At 39.0% G+C, this 14,975-nt stretch overlaps 1 protein-coding gene across 1 annotated transcript in view; it reads left to right on the top strand.

The window, feature by feature from the left end:
• Positions 1-14,975, top strand: part of OVCH1 (ovochymase 1) — a 56,941-nt gene that overhangs the window by 16,579 nt on the left and 25,387 nt on the right. Inside the window, 8 exon segments of the mRNA XM_053447866.1 lie at positions 4,509-4,642; positions 5,843-5,983; positions 6,085-6,207; positions 6,952-7,053; positions 8,058-8,066; positions 8,069-8,134; positions 9,912-10,013; positions 11,042-11,226. Of these exon segments, the coding sequence (XP_053303841.1) occupies positions 4,509-4,642; positions 5,843-5,983; positions 6,085-6,207; positions 6,952-7,053; positions 8,058-8,066; positions 8,069-8,134; positions 9,912-10,013; positions 11,042-11,226 (862 nt within the window).

Here is a 14,975-nt window from a genome sequence, read left to right as displayed (position 1 = left end):
GACTGGACTGCAAATACTTGTTATAAGTATAGAGAGGAAATGATATGGCTTAATTGAGGCCCATATTTAAATGTCTTAAAAGTGTAAGTTGACTTTCTGTGATCAACCTACTAATAATATAATACCAATAAAGCCTTTGCCATCTTTTCTTAAACTTTTAGAAAAATAGCATCTAGAATAAGAGTGAGAGTCTTCTTTTATTAGAGCCTGGGTGGGGAGAGTTGGGAGGGGTCTTCAGGTACAATCTTTAGAGAGGGGCATTGATAAGCTGGAAATTGTCTGAAGGACAATGGCCAAGATGGAAAGGAATTTGAAACAATATCTTGGTGATTTTGATCCAAAGAAGACTTGAGATGAGGAAGGAACTTAATCCGAGGAACCACTGCAGATGTTAGGAGGAAGCAGATTTCAAGCCAAATACAGTAATTTCCAACTTGAGAGATCTCCGAGACTTAATGGCCTTCTTCAGGAGTAATGAATTTTGTTTATAAGTAGATATTTGAAAAGAGCATGGATGGCTGTGGGTGAAGTTCTAGAAAGTACTGATACATTAGGTTAAGTACTGATACATTGCAGATGGCAGCCAGTTTACCCTCAAACACAGAGAACCTGCAGTTCAGCTTAGACAATGAAGTATTGAAGAGATTTCTGCAAGAAAGACTTTCAAAGCAAAAGGAGTTTGTTATTAGTGTTAGCTATTGCAGAAGTCAAAGTGAGGTCAGATAGGGGCACCTGGGTGGCTCAGTCGGTTAAGCATCTGCCTTTGGCTCAGGTCATGATCCCAAGATCCTGGAATTTAGTCCCACGTGGGGTTCCCTGCTCAGCGGGGAGCCTACTTCTTGCTCTCCCTCTGCTGCTCCCCCTGCACGTGTTCTCTCTCTGTCAAATACATAAATAAAATCTTTTAAAAAATGAGGTCAGATAAAATGCCATTGGATATGGCCGTTCAAAATTTAGTGGCTAATTCAGTAGATTTATAGGATTAAGAGCTATATTCATAATTGGCTAAGCGATTGTTGAAGACTTGGTATCTTTCCTTCACCAAGTAGTCTAAGCATTTTTGTCAAAGCTTTATGATATGTCAGGCACTGTTTCAGGTGCTAGAAATATAGCAGTGAATGAAACACAAATACTTCCTTTGCGGGGCAGGTTGGAAAGTGGAGAATGGGGGTAGTACAAGTCATTAATTAAGTAATAGTAAGTAACTATAGTAACCAAAATTAAATAATAGTAAGAAGTGGTAAGTGCTATGCAGAAAAACACAGAAAGAAAGAGGGATGGTAGTGTAATATTAGAGAAGGTGGTCAGGGAAAACCTCACTAGAAAGATGATATTTGAACAAAGACTTGAATAAGGTGAGGGAGGGAGTCATACAGGTCATCTTGGGAAGGAACATTCTTTGCAGAAGGAACGGCATGTGCGAGGAAGGAAAACTTTTAGTATATTTGGGGAAGAGTTGGATCAGAGTGCTAGAGCTAAGTGAGAGGGGGGAAAGTGGCCATGGTTGGCATGATCAAACTTACAGGACATACGAAGGATGTAGGATTTCCCTGTAAGATGAATGGCCATTGGAGGATGTTGAGCAGATGAGAAACATGACCTGACACATTTAAAAAGGATCACTTTGGCTGCTGTATTGAAAATAAACATTAGATGGGAAAGGCTAAGAGCTGAAAGACTAGTTACTGCAATAGTCCAAGGAAGTGTGGTGGCTTGGGACCAGGTTTGTAACAGTAGAGGTGGTGAAAAGTGGCGGGTCCACAGGATTTGATAGTGACTTAAAAATATGGGTTGTAAGAGAGAGAGCCTTATGATTAACATGAGGGTTTTTGACCTGTTGGAGGGATGGAGCTGCCATTGTTTTTGATGAAAAAGACAGTTAACAGTGAAGGGAAAGAGGAAGATGTAACTGTGGCTTTTGAGTAGTAGGACAGGTTTCAAGAGAAGCAGGGTTTGGTTTTGTTTTGTTGTTTTGTTTTGTTCTGGGGAAGAATGGGTTAGAATTAACTGCACGTACGAGCAGAAGAGAGAGTAAGGGAGAGGAGTCAAGAGAAATGTATAAATATGTGAAGGAAGTTTCGTGAGAACACAACAAATAAGAAAGGTTTAACTTTGAAAAAAAGGTGAATAATTACTCTCCTGGGAAAGCAACAAAAAAAATTTCAGGTTACCTATAGGAAAGTTAAATAAATGTACACTAAATGTCTTCTTGGATGTTATAAGGTTTTAGTTGCTTCAAGTTTAGAGGATATAGGTGAAATTAAATAGTTAAGATTTGTAATAGCATGTAAGGACTCAAATCAAGTTTCAACAAGAGATGAATAAGAATTTCAGTAATTTCACAACTCAGTATTAGCATGAATTTATGCTGTATTTCAGCACATCTAAAACAAACTGGTTGTAAAATTCATTGCTATTTTATGTATCAATAAAGAAATAAAAAATACCCAAGATTAGGAGATTTCCATATAAAGACAGGACACCAAAGATTATACCTTCAATGTAAGACTAAACAAGGCACAGTCCTGCCCATGTGGAAAGTTACATGCCTCAAACCTTGACACTGGATGTAGGGAACTGTAAAAATCTTCTCTGAGAGTTCGAATCACAAACTAATACTTATGCAGGTCTGTTGTCTATAATGTCCACCACCAGTATAGTCTGAAACACCTCAAGCAGAAAAACTCAGTAGCATGAAGTTGACAGTGCTTCAGAGTGACTGATCAAAGATAATTTCTTTCTGGAAGAACCATTTCCATCAGAACTAACAGAACTGTAAGACTCCACTGTTAAGATCCTTCTGATTTTAGAATGTTCAAGTGGCGGGGGGGAATGTGCTTTAGAATGTAATAAGATAGGGAATCATTTTGCATACTTAGTGATTCCTGCATTATGCAAAGCAGCCTGGAGAATGGTAGAAGGTTTAATTCCAGATGGAGTTAATTAATGGTAAGTTAGAAACAGATAATGCAAAGAAGGAGCAAGGAGTTATAGTTTCTCCAAGCCTATCTTTATTCTGTTAGGTGGTAGCTAAATTCTCAGACATGGCAGATACACAACTCTCAGGTGGTCTCCCTCCTTCCAGGCCCATGGGAGACATTGCATTTCTTAGAGCCTAGAACAGTGCCTGGTATATAATAATGCTCAATAAATATTTGAATAGGTAAATCAATGCTTACTGTTGGTCCCCCTCTCTCACTTAGCTTGACTAGATCTCAGAATCCTTTTTAACACAACAGTCACTAACAACAAATCCGGTGATTTGAAATCTGTCTTCTATCTTTGAGGTAGAGGTTTGGAATGGGAGAAAGTACTTGCCTTTGAAGCCATAAAGCCCAAACTGTATTTCCTATTACATGTGAGGTGTGATGAGTCTTTTAAGATCATGACAGTTTTCTTATTTTGAGGAGGGGGAGTACTTTCTCCCTGCCCACTTCACAGGGGTATAATTAATCTCAAGAATGATGATAGATGTGGACTGCTTTCTCAATTAAAATATCAAAGAAAAATTGAGCTTTATAATATTCTAGACCGCTTATTGCTTTCTAAATTGAAGTGCTAAAGAGTGATTTTTTAAAAAATAATATTTTAGGCAGCCTCTTTTTTACACTGATGTTCAAAATGATGGACTAGAAAAAGCAAAGCAGGGAGTTTCTGGTTAGGGAGGAGATATTTAGTAAGAATTATTGCATTTGATCTTTAGAAACTGGGCGTTAAAAAGTTGGATAATTGCTGATATCCTGAACATTATTACCTAGAGGGCAGTGAGACTATTAACAGGTCTGAAGTGGTTGAAAAAGAATGTCAGGTTTTAGAAGTTTGTTCTGATGTGTTCAATTCCAGGTATGATCGCTTTGCACTCAGATGAATGTGAGGCATGGAAGACACCAAGGATTTATGGTCTGCTGGGCTTTCTTTTTTTTAATAATGTGAATTCATGAAGGAGAATAGAGGATTATGTGTTAAATCATGTAAGACTACTTTCAGAATGTTTAGACATGTTTCTAAAGATGTTAGTAAAAGGTCACAGCTGACCTTACCGGGAGTTAGAGAGATGACATGGCAACCACAGAGACCGTGACCCAGGCTGACCTTGGAGGACGTGACTGGTTAGACTTAACATATGCTGCTTGGTCAATCCATAATTCATGATGCATAATTCAACTTCTGGGTGAACATTATGAATTTTCAATTAGACTACTAACTTAGAACAAAGAGATGAATCTTGGGTTCCTCAAAGTATAGGTGAAAATTCTAGTATTTAACTGAGTGAAAGTTAAAGGGTGGTTTCTGGTGATTTCTAATTAACCCCTCTATTTGTTGGATAAATGCCAGCAACTTGAGCATAATCAAATTATTCTCACATAAGGATTTCCTTTGCCTTTTATCTTCTAATAGCCTTTAAAATTTTGTTATTGGTGAGTTATGAGCTAAAGCCCAAATACTAGATCTTAGTTGTCCCACTCGACTGTGTCGTTTATTACACTTTCTCTGCCTTCCCTATCTAGCTTATGTATGTGGAGAATAACAGTACCAGAAAATAAAATTATCCTGGTAAAATTTACAAGCTTAGACATACAAAATCAAATTGGATGTGACCATGACTATATATCTTTACAATCGAGCAATGGACTGCTTATTAGTACGTATGTTACATTTATTTTTACTTGTCATGTTAGAGTATTTAAGCAACCAAAGATGGGCAGAGGGACCTGAAGTTAGTTTTCTGCCCCTAGGACATCTTCCATACTGTCCCTTTCTGGAAGGAGTGTGTGTGTGTGTGTGTGTGTGTGTGTGTGTGTGTGTGTGTGGTAGGAGAGGAACTGATGACCCACATACTGGCTGAGCTTTCTCTATTCCCTTCTCAAGTTCAATAACATCGATCTCACAACATTCCAAAACTTCCTTTCAAGGCAATATCTACTTTTTTGTTTTTCATCACAAAAGTGGGAGCATGTTTGCCAAATTTGGTAGAGAGATGAGTGAATGGAAGAAAATGTAAACCATTAATAATCCTGCCACCTAGAGATAAGTGCTGTTAACATTTTGAGATAGTGTGTATTAATTTATGTGTATTAACATACACACTGAACTTCACATTGTTTTATAATGTTCTTTTCTCTCATGACAGTAGATCATTTCAGGTCATTTATGGGATACATCTTATAAACTGTAAGCATAATTAATAACTTTAATTGAAAGATGTTAAGCATCTTGATACAGAGTCTCTAGAGCCAATAATAGAACTTGATCTCCAGCAAAGGCCAGTGGTAAGGACAAATATCTCTTCACAAACTGACAGGGTGTTATAGATTAGGTATTGGGCTAAGGATTATAAGACTGGTTGAATAAATGATTTCACACTCCAGGCCTGCTATTTACCTAGTAACCATTCTTTCAACCAGTCATTTGTTAAGAATCAACTAGGTTCCAGATATTATATCAAGCCCTACACATGTAGAGAATAAAAACAGTCTCTGCTCTAATTGCCGTCTGACGAGTTAACTAAAGGTGTACCATAAAGTAGGAAATGACAGAGTACAGGAAATGTGCTGTGGTGATTCAGAAAATGTAGCTCTTAACACATTGGGAGTTTGGGAAATTTGTGAGAACTGGACTTCATGTCAGGCCCTGAAGGATGAGTAGAATTTAGACATAGGAGATTGAGTTTGAGAAAGCGAATGGAATATAAAATCATTGACACAGAGAGTGTGGGGAAAATTAAAGTAAACACTAAATAGTCTGGTGTGCTGAGAACAGAGAATTCCCATCAGATAATATCAGGAAAACACATATAAGCTGCTGCCATCTTAATGCTATTTCAATCCCTTTTCCTTTTAAGGTAAGGTCTGTGGAGGTCTTTTGCCTCCACCCTTGCTGACAGAGACCAATGAGGCCACAGTTACATTTGTTTCTAGGACAGGAAACAATGGCAGAAGGTTTGAGCTGACCTTTACTGCCATACAGAAGAACTCAGGAGCAGGCGTCTCAAATCTAATTCCCTGACGTTTTTATTTGAGGTGGAGGTAAGGAAGAGGGAATGCCTCTGGCCCTTCACTTTGAAGTTCCCTGACCTTCCAACAGGCTCAGGCTGGGGGAGTGTGGCTACACTGGTGGAAGGAAGGACAGTTCACTCTGCCGATTATCCTGACTTGTATCCCACACGTGTAAGGTGTCATTGCTTCATTCATGCTCCAGAGAAACACATGATGACGGTAAGCGACTAAGGAAGCTCTGTACAGTTCATCCAGAGCTTAGCTGTGTTGGTTAGGCAGAAATTGCTTCATCTGGACTTGCAAAAGGCCACTATGTCTAGGAACTTCCATGGGCCACATCTGTGGTTCTATATATGGATCTATATATGTTGTTTGAAACGTTTCAGCGGTTGAAGAGAGAATGCAACAGGAAGTATGCTCCCTTCTCCTCTAACTCCCATCCTGCCTCCTGGTGGCGAACACTGGTTAAGTATCCCGAGTATCCCTAGAGAGAGATGCTGAGCCCTTACAGACATGCATGTATTTATATGGCTTAACAGTGCTTTTTCTCCTTAAAAAATATCCCAAAGATCTTTCCAGATGAATCCACAGAGCTCTTCTGAACAACTGCATAAAATTCTGTTGTGTGATACTCCATCATTTCTGAAGCCAGTTCCCTACTATCACTTGGTGGGTTTCTAGTCTTTGTCCATACCAACAATGCTAGTACATCCCTGTGTCAGTGTTTTTGGGCACATGCGGATGTATGTAATTCCCGGAGGTGGACTTTCTGTGTCAAAGAGCTTGTACGTTTTAACCTCAGAGTCCTTGCCAAATTGCTTTCCAAAGAGACTGCAATGACTTATTCTATTAGTGGAATAGGAGGGGGTAACTGAGGACCTTTTCATGTACAGAGGGAAGCTTTTAAAATTTATTGCATCTGTTCCTTGACCAATTTTCTGGTTATGTTTCTAATTTGTACAATTGGAATTTGAGGACTTTATCACTGAATTTAGCCAAAACTGTGTTTATGATGTGGTTGTGACTTACGGTGATCCTGAAGAGGAGCACGAGTTAGGTGGGTAACGTTCCATCTGAAAAGCATGAGAGTGTTTGCAACACTTACTGTCTTCCTTGGGTGCCACAGAGTCAAACGGGAAAGAGGATTTCTTATGCTGGAAACTCATGTGTCAGAAAACCTTAGCTTTAACCCACGAGCCAACAACGGATTCACCATTGAGGTTTTTAATAGAAACATGCAAAATGCAGAGAATGTTTCAGAATATTTGGAAGGTGAACTTTTCCCACTGTGGCACTGATACATTTTTGGTAGTTATTGAAGGTAAATTTTCTAACTCCTTTTTGTGTAAATCTCTTCAATTGATGATATTTTTATGCCCAAGAAAAGTAACTAAAAGAAGCAACCAAAGCTATAATTACTACTTCAGTCTTTAAAGTTCATTTTTGGACCTAAAACTGCAAGTACACTTTCATTTCTGACCTACCAATTTACTGAATTTAAAAAATGATCTTCCAGATGGACAGCCATTTCCTTAATACCTACTGTCTGTCTCTTAGCTAAGTGTTGGTGTGGTTTGGAGACCGGGAATGCAGGTGGGTTGGGAATGTTTGTTTGCGTCTTCAAGCCAGGTGAGTAGAGACAGAGTCCCCTCATCCAGCAGAAGGGGAGCTGTGTAGGGTGGGCTCTGGGTGAAGTGGATTGCCGGCGGTGTTTATTCACCTGAAGTGTAGCCATGTTCTGTTTGGAAAGAGGAATACCACGTTTTGGATTTTTACTCACCTCTTCTCATTGTGTACATTAATCAGTTGGAGTTTCTATGCATACTAAAAATCAGATATCTTTACCCTATCTGTAGAGTGTTCTTCTGTGAGATAAAATTACACTACATAGTTATCTGGAAACAAATGTGCAATTCCCACATGAAATGGAAAGGTGTGCCTATAAACCAAAATTGAAGAAAACCAGAATTGCTGGGAAAAATTAATTGGATAATGTTTTACCTCTTTTTTCTGATTTAAAAAAAAAATTATAACTAATCAAACATAACCTAAAACTGACAGCTAAATTTTGTGAATCTTGAACTTTACTCCAATATTCAGTCCTAATAACATATTGGTGATTCACTTTAAAAGTGATGGTGAAGGGACGCCTGGGTGGCTCAGTTGGTTAAGCAGCTGCCTTCGGCTCAGGTCATGATCCCAGCGTCCTGGGATCGAGTCCCACATCGGGCTCCTTGCTCATCAGGGAGCCTGCTTCTCCCTCTGCCTCTGCCTGCCATTCTGTCTGCCTGTGCTTGCTCTCTCTCCCTCTCTCTCTCTGACAAATAAATAAATAAAATCTTTAAAAAAAAAAAAGTGATGGTGAAAATACCTTCCAGGGTTTCAAGGTTACATTTACCTTTTTGCTCTCAGGTGAGTATAAGCGCTTGCACAGTAGTGATTTTTTACCTGTGAAAATAGCTATACAGAAGATCACTTAGTTATGTGTACCTGAAATTAGGGTACTTGAATCACCTTGGTGGCAAAATAAAAATGCAGTTTCCTGCGCCCACCCCTGAAGTTTTAAATTCAGTAGATTGTGATGGGGTCCTGGAACCTGGGCTTTCACAAGAACCTCAGGTGAAGCCAAGAAACTACATCGTCCACTAAATGATCAAAGGAGACTCTAAGCACCTTGTATGGAAAGTGGGTAATTTAGATGAGAGAATGTAATTCAGAAATGACACTAACCAGCTTCTTTTTTGGGATGTTTCAGGCTTTGAAGGACTAATAGTTTTTCTAGTCATTCTAGAAAGCAAAGCAGCCTTTACTTAGACAAAAGGAACGTCCTCTGCAGAGACCCCGCCATGGAAGAGAACGAGCGTTGTACGAAAAGCTGCAAATTATTCGATACTACTCAGACTTTGGAGGGAGTGATAGAAAAGGCAAGAGTTCGATTGTATGGGATTCAGGGCATTCAATTTTAGGTACCAGAGTGCTAGGATAGCTAGCTAACATTTATCCATGACTTGCTTTCTACCAGGTATCAACTAAACATCTCTCATGCATTATAACTTTGATTTCTCCTTACAAGCATAAGAGGTTTATATATTGCTCTCCTTTTCACAGATGACAGACAAAAGGTTCAGAGAGGTTGAGTAGCTTTTCTCAAAGATGCATAGCTGCCAAGAGGTGGAGCCAGAATCCAAACATTGGTAGTCATGTGGAAGATAGAGATAGAGATTAGGGATAAATTTACATTCAAGGAGACTAGTGAAGAAGTCACTGTAAGAATGTATTGGAGATCTGTTCCCTGGTTAGATATATTGTGGCAAAGGTAATATGCAAAGGAGAAAAACCCCAGCATAATTTTTAGGACTATAGCTTGACAGGAAAGATGGGTGGTAGAGCCACTAAATGATACAGAGAAGCATAACAAGACCATGTTCACTGTTGAAATCACTTGTTTCCATTTGAGACAAGTGTATTTTTATGAGCTTGTGGGAGACCCAGATGCAGAGATCTAGCAGTCCTAGCTCTAGAGTTCAGAAAAATAGACTTAGATTGAAGAGAGAAATGTGAAAGTCATATATAAGCAAATGAATAGTAATAGGGTTGTAAACAGCACCTTGTGGAATATTTTTCGCTGAAGGATGGGATCTTGAAAAAAATTCTAGAATTGAGAAGAGATGGTCATAGATGTATTGAGAAGATCAAGAAAGTGATTCCATGAAGCCAAGGAAGGAAAAAGTGCTTAAGAGTCAGATACAAGAAGATTGTTAAGAAATATACAATAAATCACAGCTATGGGATCTGGCATTTAGCATTGGAAAGGTAGTATTAGTGAAATCAACATTAGAATGGTTATATGATTGACCCCAGGGTAAGCAAGTAGGGTCAACTGGTAAAAACTACTTTAAATATTTTCAATTGAAGAAATGTTTCCTCTATACTCTTTAAACCACATTGGATCAACATCACCCCCTCCCCCCCACCCCCGAGTCAATCCCCTGTCTTCTGCAAAAGCTATTCTGTGTGGTGAGTTGATGGTCATGTGATTACTATCTGTTTACTCTTTCTTCTTTAGAAAGCCTCATTTTACATTGATATAACTCCAGTGAAGAAGAATGAATTTTAGATCCATAAAAATTCCAGAATCTTGTTTGGGTTAGCATACAGAGTCATAAATGGCAGGAAGAAGAAATAGGCTCTTGATTGGAAGAAGGATGCAGAGAACAATCCTTTGTCTTCATCTATACCTGTGCAAACTTAATATTTAAAATATTTTCCTAGGCTTTGTATTTAATATGATGATGTAATTTTGGGCAATGGGAGAAAACCGAAGTTTTTTTTTTTTATTTTAGCACACTGGCAAATTTTAACTTGTAATCTAAAGTGTCTGGTCAAAAATTATGATCTTTCATTGTTCTATATACATGTATTGAATATGGTCTAGTTGTGGGTTGTAATAGAAAGTGGTACAGGCAACGGTAATAGGGGAAAACGTCTTATGGGGAAATCAGAGGAGGCTCTGTAGAGACAGAGTGCTTGAGCTAAGTCCAGCGATATTACAGACAAGAGAAAGGCATTTGGATGTCTTAGTGTACTTGGCATGTTTGAAGATTTGGTGAATGGTTTCATACCATGAGAGAGAGGAAACAAAGACATATAGTGAAGAACTTGCATGCACTGTTAACTAACAAAAATTTCTTACTAGAATATAAGTTCCACGAGGGCCAAGATTTTTGTCTGTTCTGTTCACTGATAGATCACCGATACCTAGAACACCAATATCTAGAACAGTGCCTGGCAGTACCAAGTACTAAAATATTTATTAAATGAATAACTACTAAGACCAATAACTAAAAACCCATTGCTTAGCAGAGTCACCTAGGCAAGCATTTAAAATCCGATTCCTCAGACATGGGTCTTAGGAGTTGGTATCTTTATAAAGCCCATCTGATATTTCCAAATTACTTCCATTGGCTTTGCAAGCCATTGGAAGAGTTGTGTGTGCTTCATTATTTCAGTTGGATGGGTCATTAGTTTCCTCCTCTTTGTTGTAGGCATCTGTGGCATCCCTCCATTTAGTCTCCAGTGGCTTTCAAGAAGAATTGTAGAGGGGGACAAAGCCTGCCCCCACTGCTGGCCATGGCAGGTGGGCGTGAGGTTCCTAGGCAGTCACCAGTGTGGAGAGCCCATCCTCAGCCCTATTTGGATTCTGACTGCAGCCCACTGTGTGCAATCGTGAGTGAAACTGATGATGTTTTAATACTGTATTTAGCACATGTCTTTATACACTGTGCTTGGACATAAGTATAATTGTCTAACTACTGACTAATTTTAAAGCATGAATCTTTTGTTGATTTCCTACATAGCCGTCTAGCCTCTATTTAAACAATGTCAGTGTGGAAAATGTTAACCAAAACTTGAAATTGCTCATCCCATTACAGCAATCTCTGATTATTATGTTGAGCATAAGTCTGCTTCTCTGTAACAGAAATCTGTTGTTTTAAATTTACTGGGGATCCAGAACACAAGAACTAAGTCCGGTTCTTCTTTCACGTACAGTGCTCCCTATATCTGAAGACCTTTCTCAAATAGCCCTTTTAAGTTGCAGTGCCACTTCTCCTGGATTGATTTAGTGTTGTCTTTCTTAAAATATGGCTCACAACAGTGGAGGGCACAGAAGGATAATCTGCCACCATGGTCACTGGACCACTAGTGGACCAAAATTCTGGTTAACTTCTTCAATGTTTTCAAATTTTGAATTATGCCATGATATGAAAAAATGTACGTAATATGTCATCTAAAGAGTAGTAAATATTCATATGTGTCCCTGCCATTCAGTTTGGGAAGAATCCTTGCACTTCTTAAGACCCTCCAATGCCCCAGCCAAGAGGTAGACACTATGCCAAGTTTTGTATTTATGATACCTTTCCTTTTTTTAATTTAACATCTGCAAACCCCTGAAGTAAGCCTATTGTTTGATTTTTCTTGGTTTTCATAATGTAAAAGAATTGTAGTTTGTGTTTTTTTCTGTGTCTTGCTCTTATCCTCATGTTATACAGATAAGCCATGTGACTGTGTAACTGTAATTAATTCATTTTCAGTTCAGGCTACCTAAGTCAGTCATCTGTTGGTGAGTTCTGGTTGCTGGCATTTTATTTTATTTTTATTTTTAAAGATTTATTTATTTATTTATTTATTTGACAGAGGTCACAAGCAGGCAGAGAGGCAGGCAGAGAGAGAGGTGGAAGCAGGCTCCCTGCTGAGCAGAGAGCCTGATGTGGGGCTCGATCCCAGAACTCTGAGATCATGACCTGAGCCGAAGGCAGAGGCTTTAACCCACTGAGCCACCCAGGCACCCCTTATTTTATTTTTTTTAACTCCACAGATGATTCCAAAATACGGCCTCGATCAAGCACCACTGTTGTGCTTGCTCGCAGTAGTCAGACCCATTCCTCAAACACACCACCCTTGTTCCTGTCTCCAGGTGTCTGTGGTTGCTGTTCCCTTTGCCAGTCAGGACACCATATTACATTTAGTTGGCATGTCACATAAAGCTCCTCTTGGCTCTAAGTATCACAGACTTGCCTTGTTTTGGATGATCTTCCCAGTTTTGAGGAGTACTCCTCTGTTATTTTGTAGAAGGTCCCTCCGTTGGAGTTTGTCTGGTATTTCCTCATGGTTTTACTGGGATTATGGTTTTAGAGGAGGAAAACCACAGCAGTAATATGCCATTCTTATTGTATTATTTGAAGGTTACATATTATCATCATGTCTTGTCACTGATGATGACTGTGGCTAAGGCAGGGTTTGCCAATCTCCATCATAAAGTTACATTTTCCTCCTTTCCACACTTACTCTTTGGAAGCAAGTCACTTAGTATAGATGACAGCTGAGACTCTGGGTATTAAGCTCCATCTCCCTGAGTGGAGAGTATTTATATAAATTGTTGGAAATTTTCCTGATGGGATGTCTCTTCTCTATTTATTTGTTAAATAATTTGTTTATATCAGTATGGACTTGGGGATATTTAGTTTAAAATACAACATAATACTATATAAAATACTAACATTCTGTTGCTCAGATGGCTCCAGCTTTGACCAGTGTCAGCTCTTTCAGTGTCTTTCATGTGTGTCCATTTGTGACACTACAGAATGATCCATGTTTATCTTACATGTTCCCTGCTCAGTCCTGGAATCAGTCATTTCTCCAACGAGCTCTGGTTTATTTTATTGGAGAATGGTATGAGAAATTAAGATCTCAGTGGCCAGTGTACTAGTTGCTACTAGGGTGTTATGGTGCTAGGTTCTCTCAGCAAACAGAGCTAGAAAATATAGCCATGCACACGAATCCATTTTATAAACCTAGCTTTCTTTCTGTATCTACATTAAGCTAAACATGAGGTCATGTGGATGTTTCCAACTCTGTCTAATACCACATCATTCATTCTAGCCTTCCCTCCCTTGGAGATGCCCATTTTATAATAATTCTATCAGAATTCATTTTGATGTATCATGGAAAAGAAGCCTCAATAGTAGGTGGTTAATTAGTAAGAATTAATGTATTAGAGAAAACAAATATTAGTATAGAAGCTTGAGACACAGAAGTTTTGGCAGGTTCCCTTGTCAAATAGAATAATCTATTCTTGAATTTGTGTGATGGACCAGACCCCTTGTAGCAAGATACAGACCATAGCAAGACCATTCTTCATAAGGGAGGTGTTCAACTGGGTGAGTCAGTTGAGATTGGTAAGTACAATCAGCCATAAATGTTTGTGAACCATTTAAGTTTACCACAAAAGGAATATTTGTGTAATTTCATCAGTGATTTCTTTTAAAAAAAGATTTTTATGGGGCACCTGGGCGGCTCAGTCAGTTAAGTGTCTGCCTTCAGCTCAGGTTATGATCTCAGAGTCCTGGGATTGAGCTCTGCATGGGGTTCACTGCTCAGTGGGGAGCCTGTTTCTCCCTCTCCCTCTGCTGTTCCCCCTGCTTGTGCTCTCACTCTCTCTGTCAAATAAATAAATAAATAAATAAATAAATAAAAATCTTTGGGGGGAAAAAGATTTTTATAATAGTAATACTTGTGGGAAAAGGCTGTTAAAATTATCAAGAAAAATCTAAGCTATCTCCATTTTATGATCCATTCCTCCACTTTAGAGGTGATCAATATTAAGAATGTTTTAATTATCTGATTTCCCACTAACATTTAACCACACAGGCATATAGTTTATAGTATTTGTACATACCACATGTATTGTTTTATGACTTTTTGCACAAGACATTGTGCTTTCTATTGATAGTGATATGGAAAAATGTCTGTGGGACTCATTTTTTACCTTTTCATAGTTGCCTAACTACTTTCAACAAAGAAATGTTTTTTGAAGCCATTCCTTGCAGTGTATGGCTCTTAACACCGGAAGTGTTTGATAGGCCAGAGTAACAAAGGCAATGTGTTCCACTCGTGCCCTGGTTTTCTGGGAACTCTGCAATTGCTTCCCCTCATGGCTTTGTTTCTCCCGGCCTCTTCATCGACCTGGTAGACACCAAGGGCTCCATCCTCCATTGAAAGTGGCTTCTGCGTATCCAAATCCATTGATAATGGAAGTTTGCCATGCAGGATAAGCCAGCCAGGGAGACATACAAAGTCTGGGAGCTGAGGTAGACATCATTTTTGCTGAAGGTCACTAGGTGCCAGACCAGCCGACCTTGTTGGGTAGCACCCCAAGGACATTCAGGATAACTGGCAGCAACATCGTACCACCTCCCATGGCTTGCCTGGCACTGGTTACTCTTAATATTAGTTCTCAAACTGTAGCATGCACCAGAATCACCCGGAGGGTTTCTGAATCTGTAAGTCTGACGTGGGGCCTGAGGATTTGTGTTTGTAATCCGTTTCCAGGTAATGTCCCAAACTTAAGGAAAATTGGTGTTCTTTTGCTGTTCCACACTAGTCTTTGTGCTCATTTGGGATTTTTTTTTTTTTTTTTTT

The sequence above is a fragment of the Lutra lutra genome, chromosome 8 (assembly GCF_902655055.1).
Source record: "Lutra lutra chromosome 8, mLutLut1.2, whole genome shotgun sequence".
Lineage (NCBI taxonomy): Eukaryota > Metazoa > Chordata > Mammalia > Carnivora > Mustelidae > Lutra > Lutra lutra.
Note: the sequence above shows the minus strand (reverse complement) of the source record. Positions and strands in the feature narration are given on the sequence as shown.